This window comes from Pyrgilauda ruficollis, unplaced genomic scaffold, assembly GCF_017590135.1.
Source record: "Pyrgilauda ruficollis isolate IOZ18807 unplaced genomic scaffold, ASM1759013v1 scaffold6, whole genome shotgun sequence".
NCBI lineage: Eukaryota > Metazoa > Chordata > Aves > Passeriformes > Passeridae > Pyrgilauda > Pyrgilauda ruficollis.
The window spans coordinates 2,366,110-2,381,255 of NW_024527710.1; the positions used below are offsets into that span (position 1 = coordinate 2,366,110).

Consider the following 15,146-nt stretch of genomic DNA (forward strand, 5'->3'; position numbering starts at 1 on the left):
GAGAATAAAATGTGCCACCAAGTAAAATCTGAAACTACTCCATACTCAGAACAAGGTGGAGCCTACAAAGTGTATTACAGTCAGAATCAAGGTAGAAAGTTTAAACAAGCTTTAAAATTGCTCACAAGAAAGTGCTGGCAAACTGTTACGAAGTTAATTTTTTTAAAAGTGTCTATACTTGTATTCCTCTTCTGACTAGAGCCCTGACAGTCACTCCATTTCCTCCATGATGTATTTCACACCCATGTTACAGCTAACATTTCTATAAAGTATTATTTATAACATTTTTCTCATGTCTGTCCTGTTATTTTATCTCTGTCATCTGCTACTTTGTCAAGCTCTAAATACAGATGCAAATTTTTCTGCTTCATCTTTTCAATTGCAGAAAGAAGGAAGGACTATTCCTCATCTGCCCTTTGGAGAGGAGCTGGACAGTTTATGTTACAAACTTGTAAAAACCATTCCCAAAAGGGTATAATTAAAAGAAAGACACCTACCTCATAACTGCTAATTATCTTGACTACAGAGAATTTCTATCAAGGGCAATTTCCATCAATGAGTTTAGTCTGTTCCTTAATTGGCTGCTCAGATATGCAGAATGAATCAGGACACAGTCATCTCAGAGCACCTCCTCTACAAATGTTTCTGCATTTACTGTTCTAGAGATGACTGGCACAGCATTCCCAGAGAAACCTGAAAAAATCATGTTAGCTCCATGACCTTTCTGACTTACTAATTTAGTCTCAACATAGAAATTTACAAAGAGTGAGTTTTTTATTATCAACTTTCAGAGAATCATAACAAATGTAGTAATAAAAATCAGATGTGATGACACACAAAATATTTTATTCATACAAACAGATTGTGTGTCATTTTACCAGTGCAGAAGATACAACAGATTTAGGGAGCTAATACTTTGTCCTGGGCTATTGGTAAACTTTACTGATATGACCATTTTTGCTGTTGCTGCTCGGCTTCCACACCTCCTGGTGTACTTCACATTTAAGTCTACAAAGAGAGAAAAAAGGAGTCAAATAATGTGTAGTACTGTATCTGCATTTAAATGTCATAAGAGTAAACTGGGAAAACAATTAAGGTTCTTTTGTGTCTCAAATCCACAATCTTCTTGCAAGGAATAACACCCACCCAGCCTCCGGTTTCTGTGCTTGGCAAAAAATTACTGAAGAATGCAATAACAGATCCAAACAATGAAAATATTTAGTACTATCCCTCACTGTAGTAATAAACTGGAGGAGTGCTCTGTCTGTAGCAGAATGTCCACAGAATTACGTGAGAGGTCACTTGAGCCTGGTACCTTTTGAAATCAGATCAAGGAAAACCACCAACATCTGTTACACTTTTGTACGTAGCTGTGACAGCAGAGGACTTGCAGTAGTACCCAACAAGTGTGGGTGCCAGAGGAGCTGTTCCTGCAGAATCTTCCTCTAGCAGCCCTAGCTTGGCCCCCACTATGCTTGGGGAAAATCAGTCCTGATTCTGAACTTGCTGGGGGCAGTTTCTCAGGTTGGGCAATTTGCAGTATTTTTTCAGATGTCAGTGAGTGAGTGTTGACTCTGAGGACTTTCCCAAGCCTGGGTGTGGGGAAACACTCCCTTCTGGCATGTCAGCTTTGTTACCCTCTCATAAAACAGAATAAATAAATATATATACTGATAAAAAAAAGCGGGGGGGGGCGGGAGGAAAGGGGTGAGGGGGAAAGGAAATGACTCTAAGCTCTGGTCTTAGAGGTCTGGAACTTCAGCATGAAATTAAGCAGCCTACTGCTCTTCTGACTTTGATACAGCAGGCAGGTGAAAGACTATCTGAACGTGATTTATATCCCACCCCTCTGGCACTGTCCAAACTTTCTCTTCTTCTGCTGGGCACAATGGGGAATGTGAAGAAAAAAGAGAATAATTATTTGATCCATCCATTTTGCACTAGCAGAGGGTTTCCTGAGGAGGGAAAGCAAAAGAAGAAAACAGGATACTAGATACAGCATGCTGGTTGCTGTGAGATGGCAGGAGAAATGTGATAACCTCCATCCATTCTTCTTGGAACATAAATGCAAACACGTTATCTGGCAGGTAAATACATATCCCACGCTCCTGTCTCACCATAGGCTGGAGCTCTGTCCCATCTTCATTATCCTGGAATGGTCTTGTGTTTCTGTGTTTTTGCCCTTCTGTTAACTTGTTACTCTGACTCACAAAGGTCTACAAGCAAAAACCAGGGTGAGATCGTTTGTGAAAGGAAATCATTATGGTAATAAAAATACCTGGTGAAGGAAGATAATTAGCCCAGGGCTAAGAAACTGTAGCTGGTTCCTGGCTGGATGACACTGAGTGATACTGTGAGGGACTGCAGAGGCAGCAAAAGTGATGAATGCAACTGAGAAAGATGAATCAAAAATCTCTGTTACATCTCCTACTGCAGGAATGAGGTTTCCAGCTGTATGAAATCCCTCCCCCTGCTCTCCACCCACTGCTGCATATTGTCCTGAGGGCCACAGAGCCTCCCTTCCACCCCCGGGATGTTTGTAACCTGATTGTAACACAGACAAGTCAAATGCCTTCATGTGTTGGGAAACTCCAAATTCTTGTCTGTGTTAGCAAACTTACTCTTGATCATACAATGAGGAGGAGTTTGGATGTGCTGCCCACAGTTTTTCCATAGAAGGGTATAGAGCCTGTCCTGCTTGGAAGACTCCTTGTCCCTGTGGGAAATCCTCTCTTCACCCACAGCTCTAGGGCATGGCTAATTACACAGAATTAAGAGCAGAGTTAAAGAGAAACTACCACAAAGTTTGGAAGTGGAGAAAGGAGAGCCTCTGTTTCATGAAGGAAAATTGGCTTAAGAAGTATTTTAGAATTTGGCAAAACAGAGAGGGAAGAACAGAGGTCAAGGTTTCGGAGTTTTCCATTTGGTTTTATATTCCTAGCCAGGAGATGTGCTTAAGTACTATTCTGAACTAAAGCCAAAGAATATATATCTGCTTTCTTCTGTACAAAGGGTTAAGCCTATCTTTAGGCTGCCTTTTTGTTGTGCTGTTGTTGTTCTCAACAAAATTCTATTAATATTACGGAAACTCTAACAGCAGCATTAAAAAAATAAATAATAACCAAAATTCCAAAACAGTTCTGACATTGTCCTGAAGAAATCCATCCAGAACATTTGTGTCATATGAGCTACTCTGGCTGCTGGCTATTTGTTTTCATGGATTACTAAGATTTTCTCTTGTGTAGTTTGTGAAGGAAGAGACAGAAGTGTCAAAAACAGCACAAAAGGAAAAAAATATCTGCATCTTCAGGTATTCTCTTAATTAGAAAGGGATGACACATATGTATTCAAAGGCTTAAGTTACAGCACTGCATCACTATTAGCTAAGTCCTGAAGGTAATACAATACAGTAATTACAAGGGTAAAGATGCAGAACAACCTGTCCGGAGGCAGAAGAGTTTGAGAGACAGAAGACAATGTTGTGGCAAAAGAATCTGTAAAGATATGAAGCAGAGCAACTCAGATTTGCATGAAATATGTTCAGAACTACAGCATCTGTAGGATGTGGAATGGATCCCTGACCTGCTACTTGTTAATTTTTCTCATCAGTGTACAGTGAATCACAAGAAATATAGGCATTAATCTTAGGGCACCCCATGGATCAATTTCTGCAGCTAGCTTGTCTATTTATTTATATATTTTAATTACCAACAATATATTGAAGATATATCTAATTAGACCTAAATAGTCAGCCATTACTTACAGAATATGATCTAAAAGAAGGCAGCAGGTTGTAGCTAAGACACAGGAGTCAGAGGGAGCCATTTACTTCAGTTTATAAATTAATGTACTTGTATCCCTGAGTTCATCCTGTTCTAAGGTGTTGGAAAGGAAATAGCATAGGTTGTGGGTTCAGATTACTAGGTCTTGGGGAAAGAAAAAATGCTTAAAATCTTAGAATGTCTCAAATATCTTTTCTGTAATCAGTGGGATTTACCAGCAGCTCCTGATCCACAAAGTATGGCTTCTCTCCAGTTCCATCATTTGTTTCCATATCAATAGCAAAGCAAAGGAACATGGCATCTGCTGTCACTTCAAACACAGACAGAAAGCTGTGAGACATCAGGTAGGCAAAAAATCCAACCAGCAACAGAGGAACTACCCAAGCTTGCAAGTCCCGGTGGTAGTTAAATGCCATCAATCCTCCAAAAACAGTGAAGCATACAACAAACACCTGCAAAGGGCAGTGAGAGAGAAGTGCAGCCTCATTAATCATGCAGAAATGGTTCTCATAAAAAAGCCAATCCCCCCAAACCCTGAGGCAAATACATTACAGCCAGTATTTTAAGAGCACATCTCATCTGGGAGATAGCTAAGCAATTTCCAGCATCACATACTTGTGACACTTTGTGTTCAATTCCATGTGTAAACACCACAGGGCAGAGGAAACATTTTGCCATGTATTTACCAAATACTTGATGCAACTAGAGCTGCCAGAGTGAGTCCAAGAACACTCCTATCTTACAACAAAATAACTCTGCAAAGTTAAATTCCTCAGATGTTCTTCTCTCCCAAGCTTATTTTATAGCATTGACAACACTGAATTTAACAAAGATAAACTTTATTTACTTTAGGTGTATGAAAAGATAATCAAAGCTGATTTTTCACTTCATTTTTACAGAACAAATATTTTTATTTACTCTTACCTTTCCTAAAAATAGGAGAAAATCTCCAAAGCAGCTAATGGATGCAAGTTTATCAGAATTCCTTGCCAAAATACTGACAGCATCCTTTGCTGATGTACAAAAATCTGTCCCATTTATGGCTGTAGTTGTGTATGCATGCTGAAATGACATAAGATAATAATGCAGTGAGAGAGGAAAGACTCATAATCTAGATTTTACTTCAGCAAAACACAAAGCCTTAAACTCTGTTTGGAATTACTGACTTTCTGAATATAAAGAGTTATTTTGCATAATATGGCATTTTCATTTTAAATTATTATAATAGTCATGCTTCTAAATTCAAAGAGTTTTTCTACATAATTTCCACTTTTAGCAAATGTTACAACAGTGACTAAATAAATTCCTGAAGCCACATTTATCCAGTTTACTTTAAAACACTGAAGTCCTCTACCTCAAAATTTGTGAATGAATATGATACAATTACCAGAGAACACCTGGGGTCACACAGTCCAAACTTACTGGCTATCTATCTCCAACACTGCTGGCCAACTATGTAAGTGGAAAAATGAAGTTATGTATTTACTGGGTCATTAAAGGTTGATGATTAAAAAGCTTTTACACATGGCTCTTTCAAACACTTTAGTGAAATTCAAGTTTATACTCATAGTTATTAAACCAACCTTTCTGTGAAGGATTCTGGACTAGACCAGTCACTGTATCATGTGCCCCCCCTCACTCAGAACAGCAGATAATTGGGGCACTCCCAGTTTTTCAATGTATTGAGAATTTTACATTCTATCGCTTGGTGGAAGTTTGCCTGGACAGGTGGGGAGGATAGAATATTTACCTTCATGGACTTGATTATTTTTGCACTTATGCATAAATTAACATGTATGTCCCATTTACGGACATCAAGGTTTTGAAACTATGTCCAAAACATCAGCTAAGAAAAGCAGCACGCATGATACATGAAACATATTCTGGGCTTTACCAGCAATTCTTATGAGTAGTTTCCCTTTACTCAAACTATTAGAAGGCAGATTACACCAGAAAAAATTTAGTCACCTCTGATATGGTCAGTAAGAGCCGCAGTGTGCAAGGGATTACTGTTCTAAAGGAATTTATAAACCCAAATATGTACATGGTGCTTACATTGCTTTCTGCTTCACCTGGAATGAAAAAATAAACAGCCCATAAGGGATTTTCTGAAAGTGAATTATACTGGCCTACTGAAAAACCTTCATGTTCAAAAATCTGGTTTTTCTTACTTACAATTCAAAATATAAAACAATTTCAGATATCTGAAGCAAAGAAAATTTGTTTCTGTAGAGCTCAGTTTTACCTCTGAGCAATTTCTGTAGCATAGCAAAGCTCTGACACTGTATAAGAGAAACAAGGGGGAAGGAGAGGAGAGGAGAGGAGAGGAGAGGAGAGGAGAGGAGAGGAGAGGGGAGGAGAGGAGAGGAAGTTGGATAAATGCAATCAAAGAGTTTTCACCTCTATTGTGGATATTATTGATATAAAATATAGTTCTTTTTCCTCAGAGACTAAAAAAAACCCCATTGACATTCTGTAAATACTGTACTTACATATTAGAAAATTCATCCATAGATGGAAAAAGTATAAATAAAGACCATGGATTTATTGCCTATTCTATGAAAACATCAGAGACACCAGTGAACTCTAAAGAAACTCAAAGAGTATCTGCATAAAAATATGTTTAAACAAGCAAGCTCACTTCATTCCTAAATAGGAAAAATGCTTTCTGTGCTAATTTTCATTTATCCTGAGGGTGTTCCCTTCCTGGCAGGATGCAGTCACAGCAGAACATCCCAGGATGCGGCAGCAGGAGAGCTGCCAGTGCCAGTCCTGCTGGCCCAGGACACAGCAGAGATGGCCTCACATCACGCTGCCTGTCTGACATCCATAGCTGTCACTGTGTGTTTCAGACATGGACAGATTCCTCTTTATAGCATGCTGTGAGTTCAGTCTCTTTCATCATTCCCATTAAACAGACAGGGAACTGAGACACAAAGTACAAAAGCGTTTTCTAAGATTGTTTTTGTCCCTTAAGAACTAAATTCACAGAGCAGATCCTGATCTGGTGAGGTCAGTATAAATGTTGCCAATAAATTAAACAGAGATTCTGTATTCATTATAAATTGCAAAAAATGTGTTTTAAAAATAAAAAAGAATGTTGAAAAAGCACGTGAGCTTGTACAAACATTGTTTCCAAACTTAAAATAAATACCCATTTGCTTGCACTCTTGATGTAGCCACTTTGGTATTCAAAGAATGTGCAATGAAAAGAATTTCTGATATTTATTAACTAGAATGGTTACCTTGGAAAGACTGAAAATGACGCTGGAGGCAGTACACTACCTGAACAGGCATTTGTTGTGTTACAAACCAGCTGATAAAAAATGGCATTTATAGCAGTTACAACTTAAACAAATAATGGAAGTATTACCTAATGTTAATACCCAAGAAATAAAGGCAGCCAGGTAATAATCTAACATTCTAGAATGAATAGGAGAGAGACAGAAATTAATGAACTGCTGAAGGCTACAAAACTAGTCAGACATATGTGAAGCAAGAATATTACCAGCACAGTTGGAAGACTCAGCCAAGTGATCTCTACCTTTTAGCAAAAAATACATTTCTGAGAAAAATATTTGAAGGGTTTCTTGTTCAGCCTAGAATCTTTTTTCATACACTTGCCTCACAATTTTCAAGTTTCTCATACAGACCCCATGCCCTGATCCCATCCAGCCATATAGAAATCTACATGTTCTCACTAACAAAGCATATCAAACATTTAAGCTAACCAACATTTCCGTGCAACTCAGCATTGCACAAAAATGAGCTCAAGTGATTTTTCATTCTTATTCATCAAGGAACACCTAGCACACACAAGTTAATACCTATATTTGCAAATCATTTTGGACTTTGAACTAAAAAGCTTATATATCCCATTAAGTTTAAAATTGCAGGATATGTACAATAATCCAGAGCCTTTCAAATTAAAGATTGTTGTGAAGGCTAAGATGGTAGACCATGGCCAGTTAAGAACCTGCTAACATTTAGAAATGGGTTACTTAAATATGTGTTTCTACAGAATATATTTTTCCATGTACAAAAGCTTTAGTGGATTTGAAAATGTTTGGGAGAAGGGCAGCAGGAATGATCCAAAAGGCATGGAATGTCTTCTGTCTGGAAAAGACACAACTGAAGGAGGATGCAGCAAGAGGGCTGCCGACTCATGAGAAATGCAGAGGCTGTGTAGGCTTAGATGGCTCACTGTTTCTTCCAGAACACAGGCCAGGCAGGGGCAGGACAGTATGAAGTAGTAGGAGCCAAATTTGAAAGCAGGCAGTATTCCTCTCACCATAAATCTGCAAACTGTGGACTGCTGGGCAAAGGACGCTTTAGCTGCTAGAAGTTCACACGAGCTCAGCAGAGATGGGGAATTTCAGGAAAAGGAATCTGCTGAGAGTTATTAAACACAGAGCTCAAGAAGTCCCTAGGTTGAAAACAGATTCAGAAACAGCACAGAGGCAGGGAAATATCCTTTTGTTCTACTTTAGCATTTGCTCACAGTCACTGCTGAAGATGGGATAGTGAGCTAGAAAGAGATTCAGTCTGATCCTTCTATACACGTTATAACTCATATTTGTAACTTTGCCTAATGAATTGATCTTTTACAGTGGTAGTCTCTGCTCTGATGACAAGCAAGTAATGGTGGCATTGGTAGCATTGAAAGCACAGGGGATAGTGGATTTGGATCAGCATTTATCCTTCCACCAGCAAGTTGATCTCATATCACCACCTCTCTGAAGAACACAAGCCTCTTCTGGCTTGGGGCCTGGGAACTAGACACTGATTTCTCAGTGTCAGGATGAATAAATAGGGAATGTGAATGTTTGCATATTTCCAAATACCACAGTATGCAAAAAAATCTATTTAAAGAGCATATCCTTCTGTGCCTCACAACACAGAATGTCAAAGGTCTTGGAAAAAGTGACCTGGTAGTTTCATGAGAAAGGCGCTGTGGCTCAGATCCAGGCTGTAAGTTCCCCAATTGTTGAGAATAATTGCTACTTTGTGTAACAGCTGAATTCAGTCCTCCATTCCAGGGCTTGCTTTCATAAAATGAGCTTGGGGAAGAGAAAATTGCCATAGCAACAGAATCTTCTTAAAAAGGAAGAAGGAGACATGCTGATCTCTCATCCCAGTTCAGCTTTTTCTGCTCTGCTGGTGTTTTCAAAATGATCTGATCTTATCACTGCCAACTCTCTTGGGGGCTGCCCTCTCTTGGGGTCAGCTACCCCCCAGTGCAGTGCAGTGCAGTGCAGTGCAGCTCAGGCTGGACCTTAAAGTGTCTTAGCCTGCAAGTGTCACTGATGCCAGTGGAAGCCCTTCAGAAAACAAAATCCAGTGGTAGCAAGAGGCAACAAGTGTGGTCGCTGTGCAGCAGTTAGTGGTCTGGTGAGAGAGTTGTATCATGACTCAGATGGTGGGAAATGAGAGCAAGATGAGCCTTGTGAGTCCCTGCCGAAGAGATGAGGACATACAAGACTGGAAGGGACTTTCAGCCACTCCAGTGCCTATTTCAAATTAGCATATTATGCCAATCTTCTCTTAAGTGGAAATTCCCTTCTTTAATTCACTTAGGACTTCCCCTCTCCCGGGCCCTACATTTGGAGCTGCTCCAGACAGTTGTCCCGCTGGTCCTTAGGAACCTTCCAACTTCCAGACATTTATTCATGAACAATTTAGATCTACTCTACTCTATTTTTCTGCTGATCTTGTCAGGCTTTTACCTTTTTCCCTACTGTCTCATAGATGGCTAACGGGCTTGCTCTTACCCTTCATTTGTCACAGGATATTCCAGTCCTCTCCATGAGATAAGCCTGAGCACATAACCAGCAACTTGTACAATGGCATTTATCTCCTTCTTTCCAGTGCAAGTGTTTCATCTCGTAGCTTCCAGGACTGACTCCGTGCTTCCTGCAGCCTTGTTAAAAAAAGGCTATTGTCCTGTGCCTGACAAACACATGGAGAATATTTTTCTTCTCTACTTCTAATCAATAAGGACAAACAAACAGCTAATACAGAAATGGTTATTTTTTGTTCCTAGGCTAATTACTATCTGTTAGAAACTTTCAATAACCTCCTGAATTTTCCCAAGTACTCCAAAAAGCATAACTTTCATTTATTTCCATTTCACCTTATATTTTCAGTCTGGACTTACTGGAGAAAATTTTCAGGTTTCCTTGCTTCCTACTCTCTGTGTCACCTACTCCCTCCTTGGCTGTCATCCAGTGGGTAGGACCAACACAGCTTTCTTCTTGAAGGATAGTCAGGTGTCCTTTCCTGCTGCATCAGTTTTACACGTGGGCTCCGTTTCCGTTACAGGGTTGGATCAAAAGGATCCTGTTTTATGTGCTCATTGCATGATGATTACATCATTACTGGGGTTGCTTTCAGTGCTTCTGCACTTAGTGAGAAAATGTTCTTATTTGGGATTTCTGAAATAAATCAATCTGAAAATTTCCAGAGAGTTGTTCATAAATTTCTTTGCTTAAAAGCACAGAATTATATGTCACTTGCTTAATTGCATTTTCTTTTCTTTTTCTCTCTCTTTTTTCCCCCTTTTGTTTCTTCTTAATGGGAGTGGGAAGAATAGAAAGATATCAAAGTAAGAATTAGTCAACTTTTTTCAACTCTATTCCCTATATGGTTCATCCTACAGAATGAGTTAAGACCTAAAGATTTTTGTTTCCTATTATCATATACATAAAGTCTGTAGAGGGGAGATCTTCTTATTTAAAATATTATTTCACTGCAGAAGAACATTTTATCCTTGTATTTTCAAGAGGATTGAAAAATTAGCTCTATATCTAGAAGCAATATTGCCAGTAACATTAAAATGCATTATTGTTTTTGGGAGGAAAAAGAAGTACTTGATGGGGTGAGGCACAATGTGTTTGGCATGGAGAGAACTGTGCTTTACAATAGCATGCATGAATTTTGGTTTTATCTAGGTGAATTCTCCACAAGGCATTTAACTGAAACCTCCTGATAGGCTTCCATCCAAAGTTTAAGAGACAACCAAATGCTATGGATATACAGCCATTAGACAGACTTGCTTTTGCTTTATTACACTGGACAATTGATGGCTTTCACTCCCCAGGAAGGGTCTTTGTCCCAGGAAATGGGGCTCACACCCTGCTGAATTCATTGACAGCCCAGAAGGCTGCACTGCAGCAACCATACTGATGAACACAGAAACCACACCCTGCTCAGCAACCGCTTCAGAAACCCAGGCACTGTACTTTGGAGGAGTCACTTTGCCAACTGGCTGCAGATGGACCTAAAGCAGACACAGAAAAGCAAAACTATCCAGCTGTATTGTTTTAAAAAAGCCACTGCAACAAGGCTGTAAAGGGAGAACATGTGAGCACTTCGATGTATCTAAAGTTAAGACTGCCATTACAACTTAAGAAAGCAGGAGAGACACAGATGTCATAATTCCCAAATCACATTAAAAGCCATTATATTCTTTTTACAGAAGAAAAATTTCAATCTCCTAGATTTTACTTGAGATGATTGGATATGTTTATCTGGAACATACTGAAACCATCAGAGCCAGATGAAAAATCTGTGGTAATTCTGACAAGTGTTGGCAAACAGAACTGTCAAGTAAGGATAGTGACTTTATATTCAGAAAGCACTTTTCAGCCACAGAACCCTGAGTGCTTTACAATTGTTGCTAATGGATTATACACACACATGAATCACTTTGCCCATGACTGAAGTGGAACAGCTTAAGGAGTGAACTGTTTTACAGCACGTAGCAACACTACACCACAGTTTAGCACAGGATCCAGTTGCAAATCCAAGAGAAATTTAGGAAGGCTGAATGTAATTGTCCATATTGCAGACTGCACAGGACACTGGGCTTACATTACCCCTCCTCCAACAAACCCCCCTGCAAATATGACAATTGCCAGCATGTAGCACAGCACTCTGTCATGATGGGAAGATGACAGGGTAACTCTTTGGCTTGTTCCACTTCCAGGGAGCTGAACGAAAAGTAACTGAGAATGAGTCACTTCAGGGATGCATGCAACTATTAAAGTCAGTATTAAATATCACATGCAGGGTGGTACTGCAGCCAAAAAAAAGTACCCTTAGATCACATAATAGAGCACTTGGTTGATCCTGCATGGGAAGAAAGAAGTTTGCATTCTTTCACCGGGGCCACTTTCTCCAGCACCTGTTTCTCATCTGCCAAGTTCTCAGAGGGAAAACAAAGTACTGTTTAATCCTGATTAAACTTGTGAATAAAGGAACAGAAAGAATTTAAATTACCTAAGCAGTTTAACAACAGGTTGAAGAAAATAGTACAGAAGTGATTGGATCTTCTATTTTTATTTTTTTTTAGAGCTTCAGATAATGATATGCTTTTCATTAAAGTGAAAATAATGCTAGAATAAAAAGCAAAAGAATAGTAAATAGTAAGGAATGCTAATGTACACAATGATCTTTGGATCAACTTTTACAACAGCTGTTCCACATTTTAGGTTACAAAAAAATCAAAATTTGAACTTAAAGAATACTTTAAGAAAATGTTAGAAACACAGGTACAATTTTTTAACCCCTTCCTCCCAAGTCCTACTCTCAGGTCTGTGTTCAGCATTTGTGGGAGATTTCTGTGTTGTCCCCAGCAGCTTCCACCAGTCTCAGTAGGAGCTCTCAAGAGATCACTAATTCTGTTAATCAAGAAATATGTCAAAGCTGCTTAAAACTGCAGAAATTTTTTCCTTCTTTTTTTTTTCTTTTCTCTTCTACATACGGCCACAGATTTTACAGAATCAAAGACTAAGACTTTCAATCATAATAAAAAAAATAACAAATAGCTTTGAACAGATTAGTTATAGGGGGAAAAAAAGAAATAAATCATTAGATCCACAAATTACTTAACGAGATGCAATAACTCAAGACCAATGTTTAAATTTCGTACAGATAGAAGTTCTATTAAAATCTTGTGGTCTGTTCTTGCTTTTTTTCTTCTCTAATTATTGCCCAAATTGCCCTGGATTTGAAACATGTGGACAACCATCACCTTTGCTAAAAATATATTCAAAAAGCAAAACAAAAGTGAACACTTTATTATGATAATTAGATTAAAACAACTCACATAAAACCAGAAATCTGCCAACAATAGAATAGGAAACAGGAAATCTTTAAAGGGGAAAAGAGCTACAATACAGCCTTCTGAAACAAAAGGAAGAACGTTACAGTAATTAATTCTTTTAACAAACACATAGCAGAAAACAGCTGGAGAAAGTAAACACTAGGATGCTGGATATCTCTTTGAAAGGCAGGAAGCCAAGCCAAGGGGAAAGGGTGACTACAAATGGAAAGCCTGGAGGCAAAATGAACTCTGATATTCCTCACCAAGTCACTGACTACAACACCTACCTAGAAAATGTAAGCCTGGAAAATTCAGAAATTTCACTGCACAAGTATTTAATCTATGGTGAACTAAATAGAAAACTTTCTCTTAATAACTGTCCAAGTCTAAACCTAATTTATGCATCTACTTAAGAGGATAAGTCAGACCCTTTATCAGAATTGTCTTGTTTACTTCACTACTACCCTCAGCAATGAGAACAAAGAACTCAGCATTCAGAGGGTGGAATCAGCTGAACATATTATTCCCTTTCACATTAAGAGTATCACAGTTTCCAGAGATAAAAACAAGGCAATGACAAAGACAAAAACAAACCATTCAGAATTATATATGTAAATCTGGAATGCATTTGGGGAAAAGAATTGTGAAGGTAAAAAGAGATGTCAAGTATCTGTAAAACTGCTGTATGTCAGAAATCATCCATTTCCAATTAAAACATCTTTTAAACAAAAGACTGCTATCATCTTGGTTTGTATTTCCAGATCTACTGATACTGGCAATCACTAGGAATTGAAGTTTCTTTATTCAGGACTTTCAGGTGGAAAACACTGTAACTAGTTAATGTCAAATCTCCAGGTATATTTCCTAATTCTTCCTTGCTTCCTCCTACCTGGACTCTCTGTGTTTCAGAAGTCTGTCTGGCACAACTCAACAAATTAAGTCTTCTTACCAACAGAAATAGCAAGTGGCCCTCTGAAAGGGCTGACTATCTCAAGCTGTATTAGTAAATTTTCTAAAATCTAGCACCTTGCATATTTGTCAATTCCCTGTTTCTTCGCACCAAGTACTTGGAGGCTTTTTTGTTTGTTTAATTTAGGTGGCCAGCGGGAAACTTTGGCCACCATGCATGCCATGCTAAGCCATTTTTAGCCATGATAAGGGTCATGCACCAACCATGGTATCCAGACTAGGCTGAGGGACAGAGATGACGGAGCATACCTGGTTAAAGTATCTTAAGCAACTCTTCTGGATGCAAACCCAGCAGAAACAGCAGTTGAACTGGTGCTTTGCATTCCTCTGCAATAAAATGAAAAGATTGGTTATTGGACACATAATTAACCTCAAACAAAACCACTGTTCTAAAAAACTTGCTTTACAGGTGACTGACTCTTCTAATAAAATTTTCACTTAGGCAGCAGATATTTATATTAGGATTTTAGGAATAGTTTTTAATTCAGACTGTTCAATACTAATGACTGCAGAGCTGTGCTTTTTTTTTTTTTTTTTCTTCCTGTGGATGGAAGATTTTTCTCTGGGACAAGAAAATATGTGCTGCAAGCAGCTTTGTGAGCTAATAGCTGCCTGGGAGAAAAACAGGCAGGCAAGTTAGTAATCCTTAAAGCACTTCACAGTGATCAGGGAGTACAGAGACAGATTTTTAACCTGATTATCAAAAACTTTTCACAGTTCTGAAATGACTGGTATCCTACTGAACAAAAATAAAAGAATGGGTAGAAAGGCTTATATGAACATACATTTGTTTTGACTCAGAGCATTACATTCATTTTTCAGGTCAGGAAGAGAAATCTTGTATTAGAACAGGCTATTCATAGACCACTGAGCTGTATTAATTTCATAGCAAAAACTGAGCAGTAAAGCTTAAGGTTTGTTCCATGCTCCTCCATCACATCATGAGCTCAAAGCAGTTCATCATGGAGATGATGCAAGATAAGAGCAAGACATCTTGGTATCCAGAGTAGCCTTCCAAAATTAAGTGCCTGTTTTTCTAAACAAAAGGAAATCCAGTTCAGGGATACTTGGTCTTTTTAATCTTATTTTTTCAGAGGTCAGAATATTTTTATCTTGTTTTGGAAAGCAGAGATTTTCCAGTCACTATAGAAAATTCAAGTCCCAACAGCTACTACTGTTCAAGCAGAAATCACAAACCTCCCAAATTTTTCCAAAAAAGGTTCATGAAAATATTCCAGGAATAACTCCTTCAAAACAGTGACTGTACATGCAAACTCCTGACAGAGAAT

General features: G+C 38.5%; 1 protein-coding gene across 11 annotated transcripts in view; it reads right to left on the reverse strand.

The window, feature by feature from the left end:
* Positions 1–829: 829 nt before the first annotated feature.
* The window catches only part of SLC44A3 (solute carrier family 44 member 3), a 39,794-nt gene continuing 25,477 nt past the window's right edge, over positions 830–15,146 (reverse strand). For 2 of the 11 annotated variants that reach the window (XR_005956444.1, XR_005956447.1), the window contains exons 12-17: positions 14,107–14,184; positions 4,707–4,844; positions 3,998–4,234; positions 2,622–2,757; positions 2,118–2,391; positions 830–1,008 (exon numbers count right to left, since the gene is read on the reverse strand). Coding sequence is in view for 5 of the 11 variants with exons in the window: in XM_041483353.1 (XP_041339287.1) it covers positions 1,003–1,008; positions 2,279–2,391; positions 2,622–2,757; positions 3,998–4,234; positions 4,707–4,844; positions 14,107–14,184 (708 nt within the window). In the remaining 6 variants the exon portion in view is untranslated. Of the gene's footprint in view, positions 1,009–2,117; positions 2,758–3,997; positions 4,235–4,706; positions 4,845–5,750; positions 5,855–9,553; positions 9,732–14,106; positions 14,185–15,146 lie in introns of those variants that run through there. The other 9 variants (XR_005956446.1, XM_041483353.1, XR_005956448.1 and 6 more) reach the window with 9 other exon arrangements.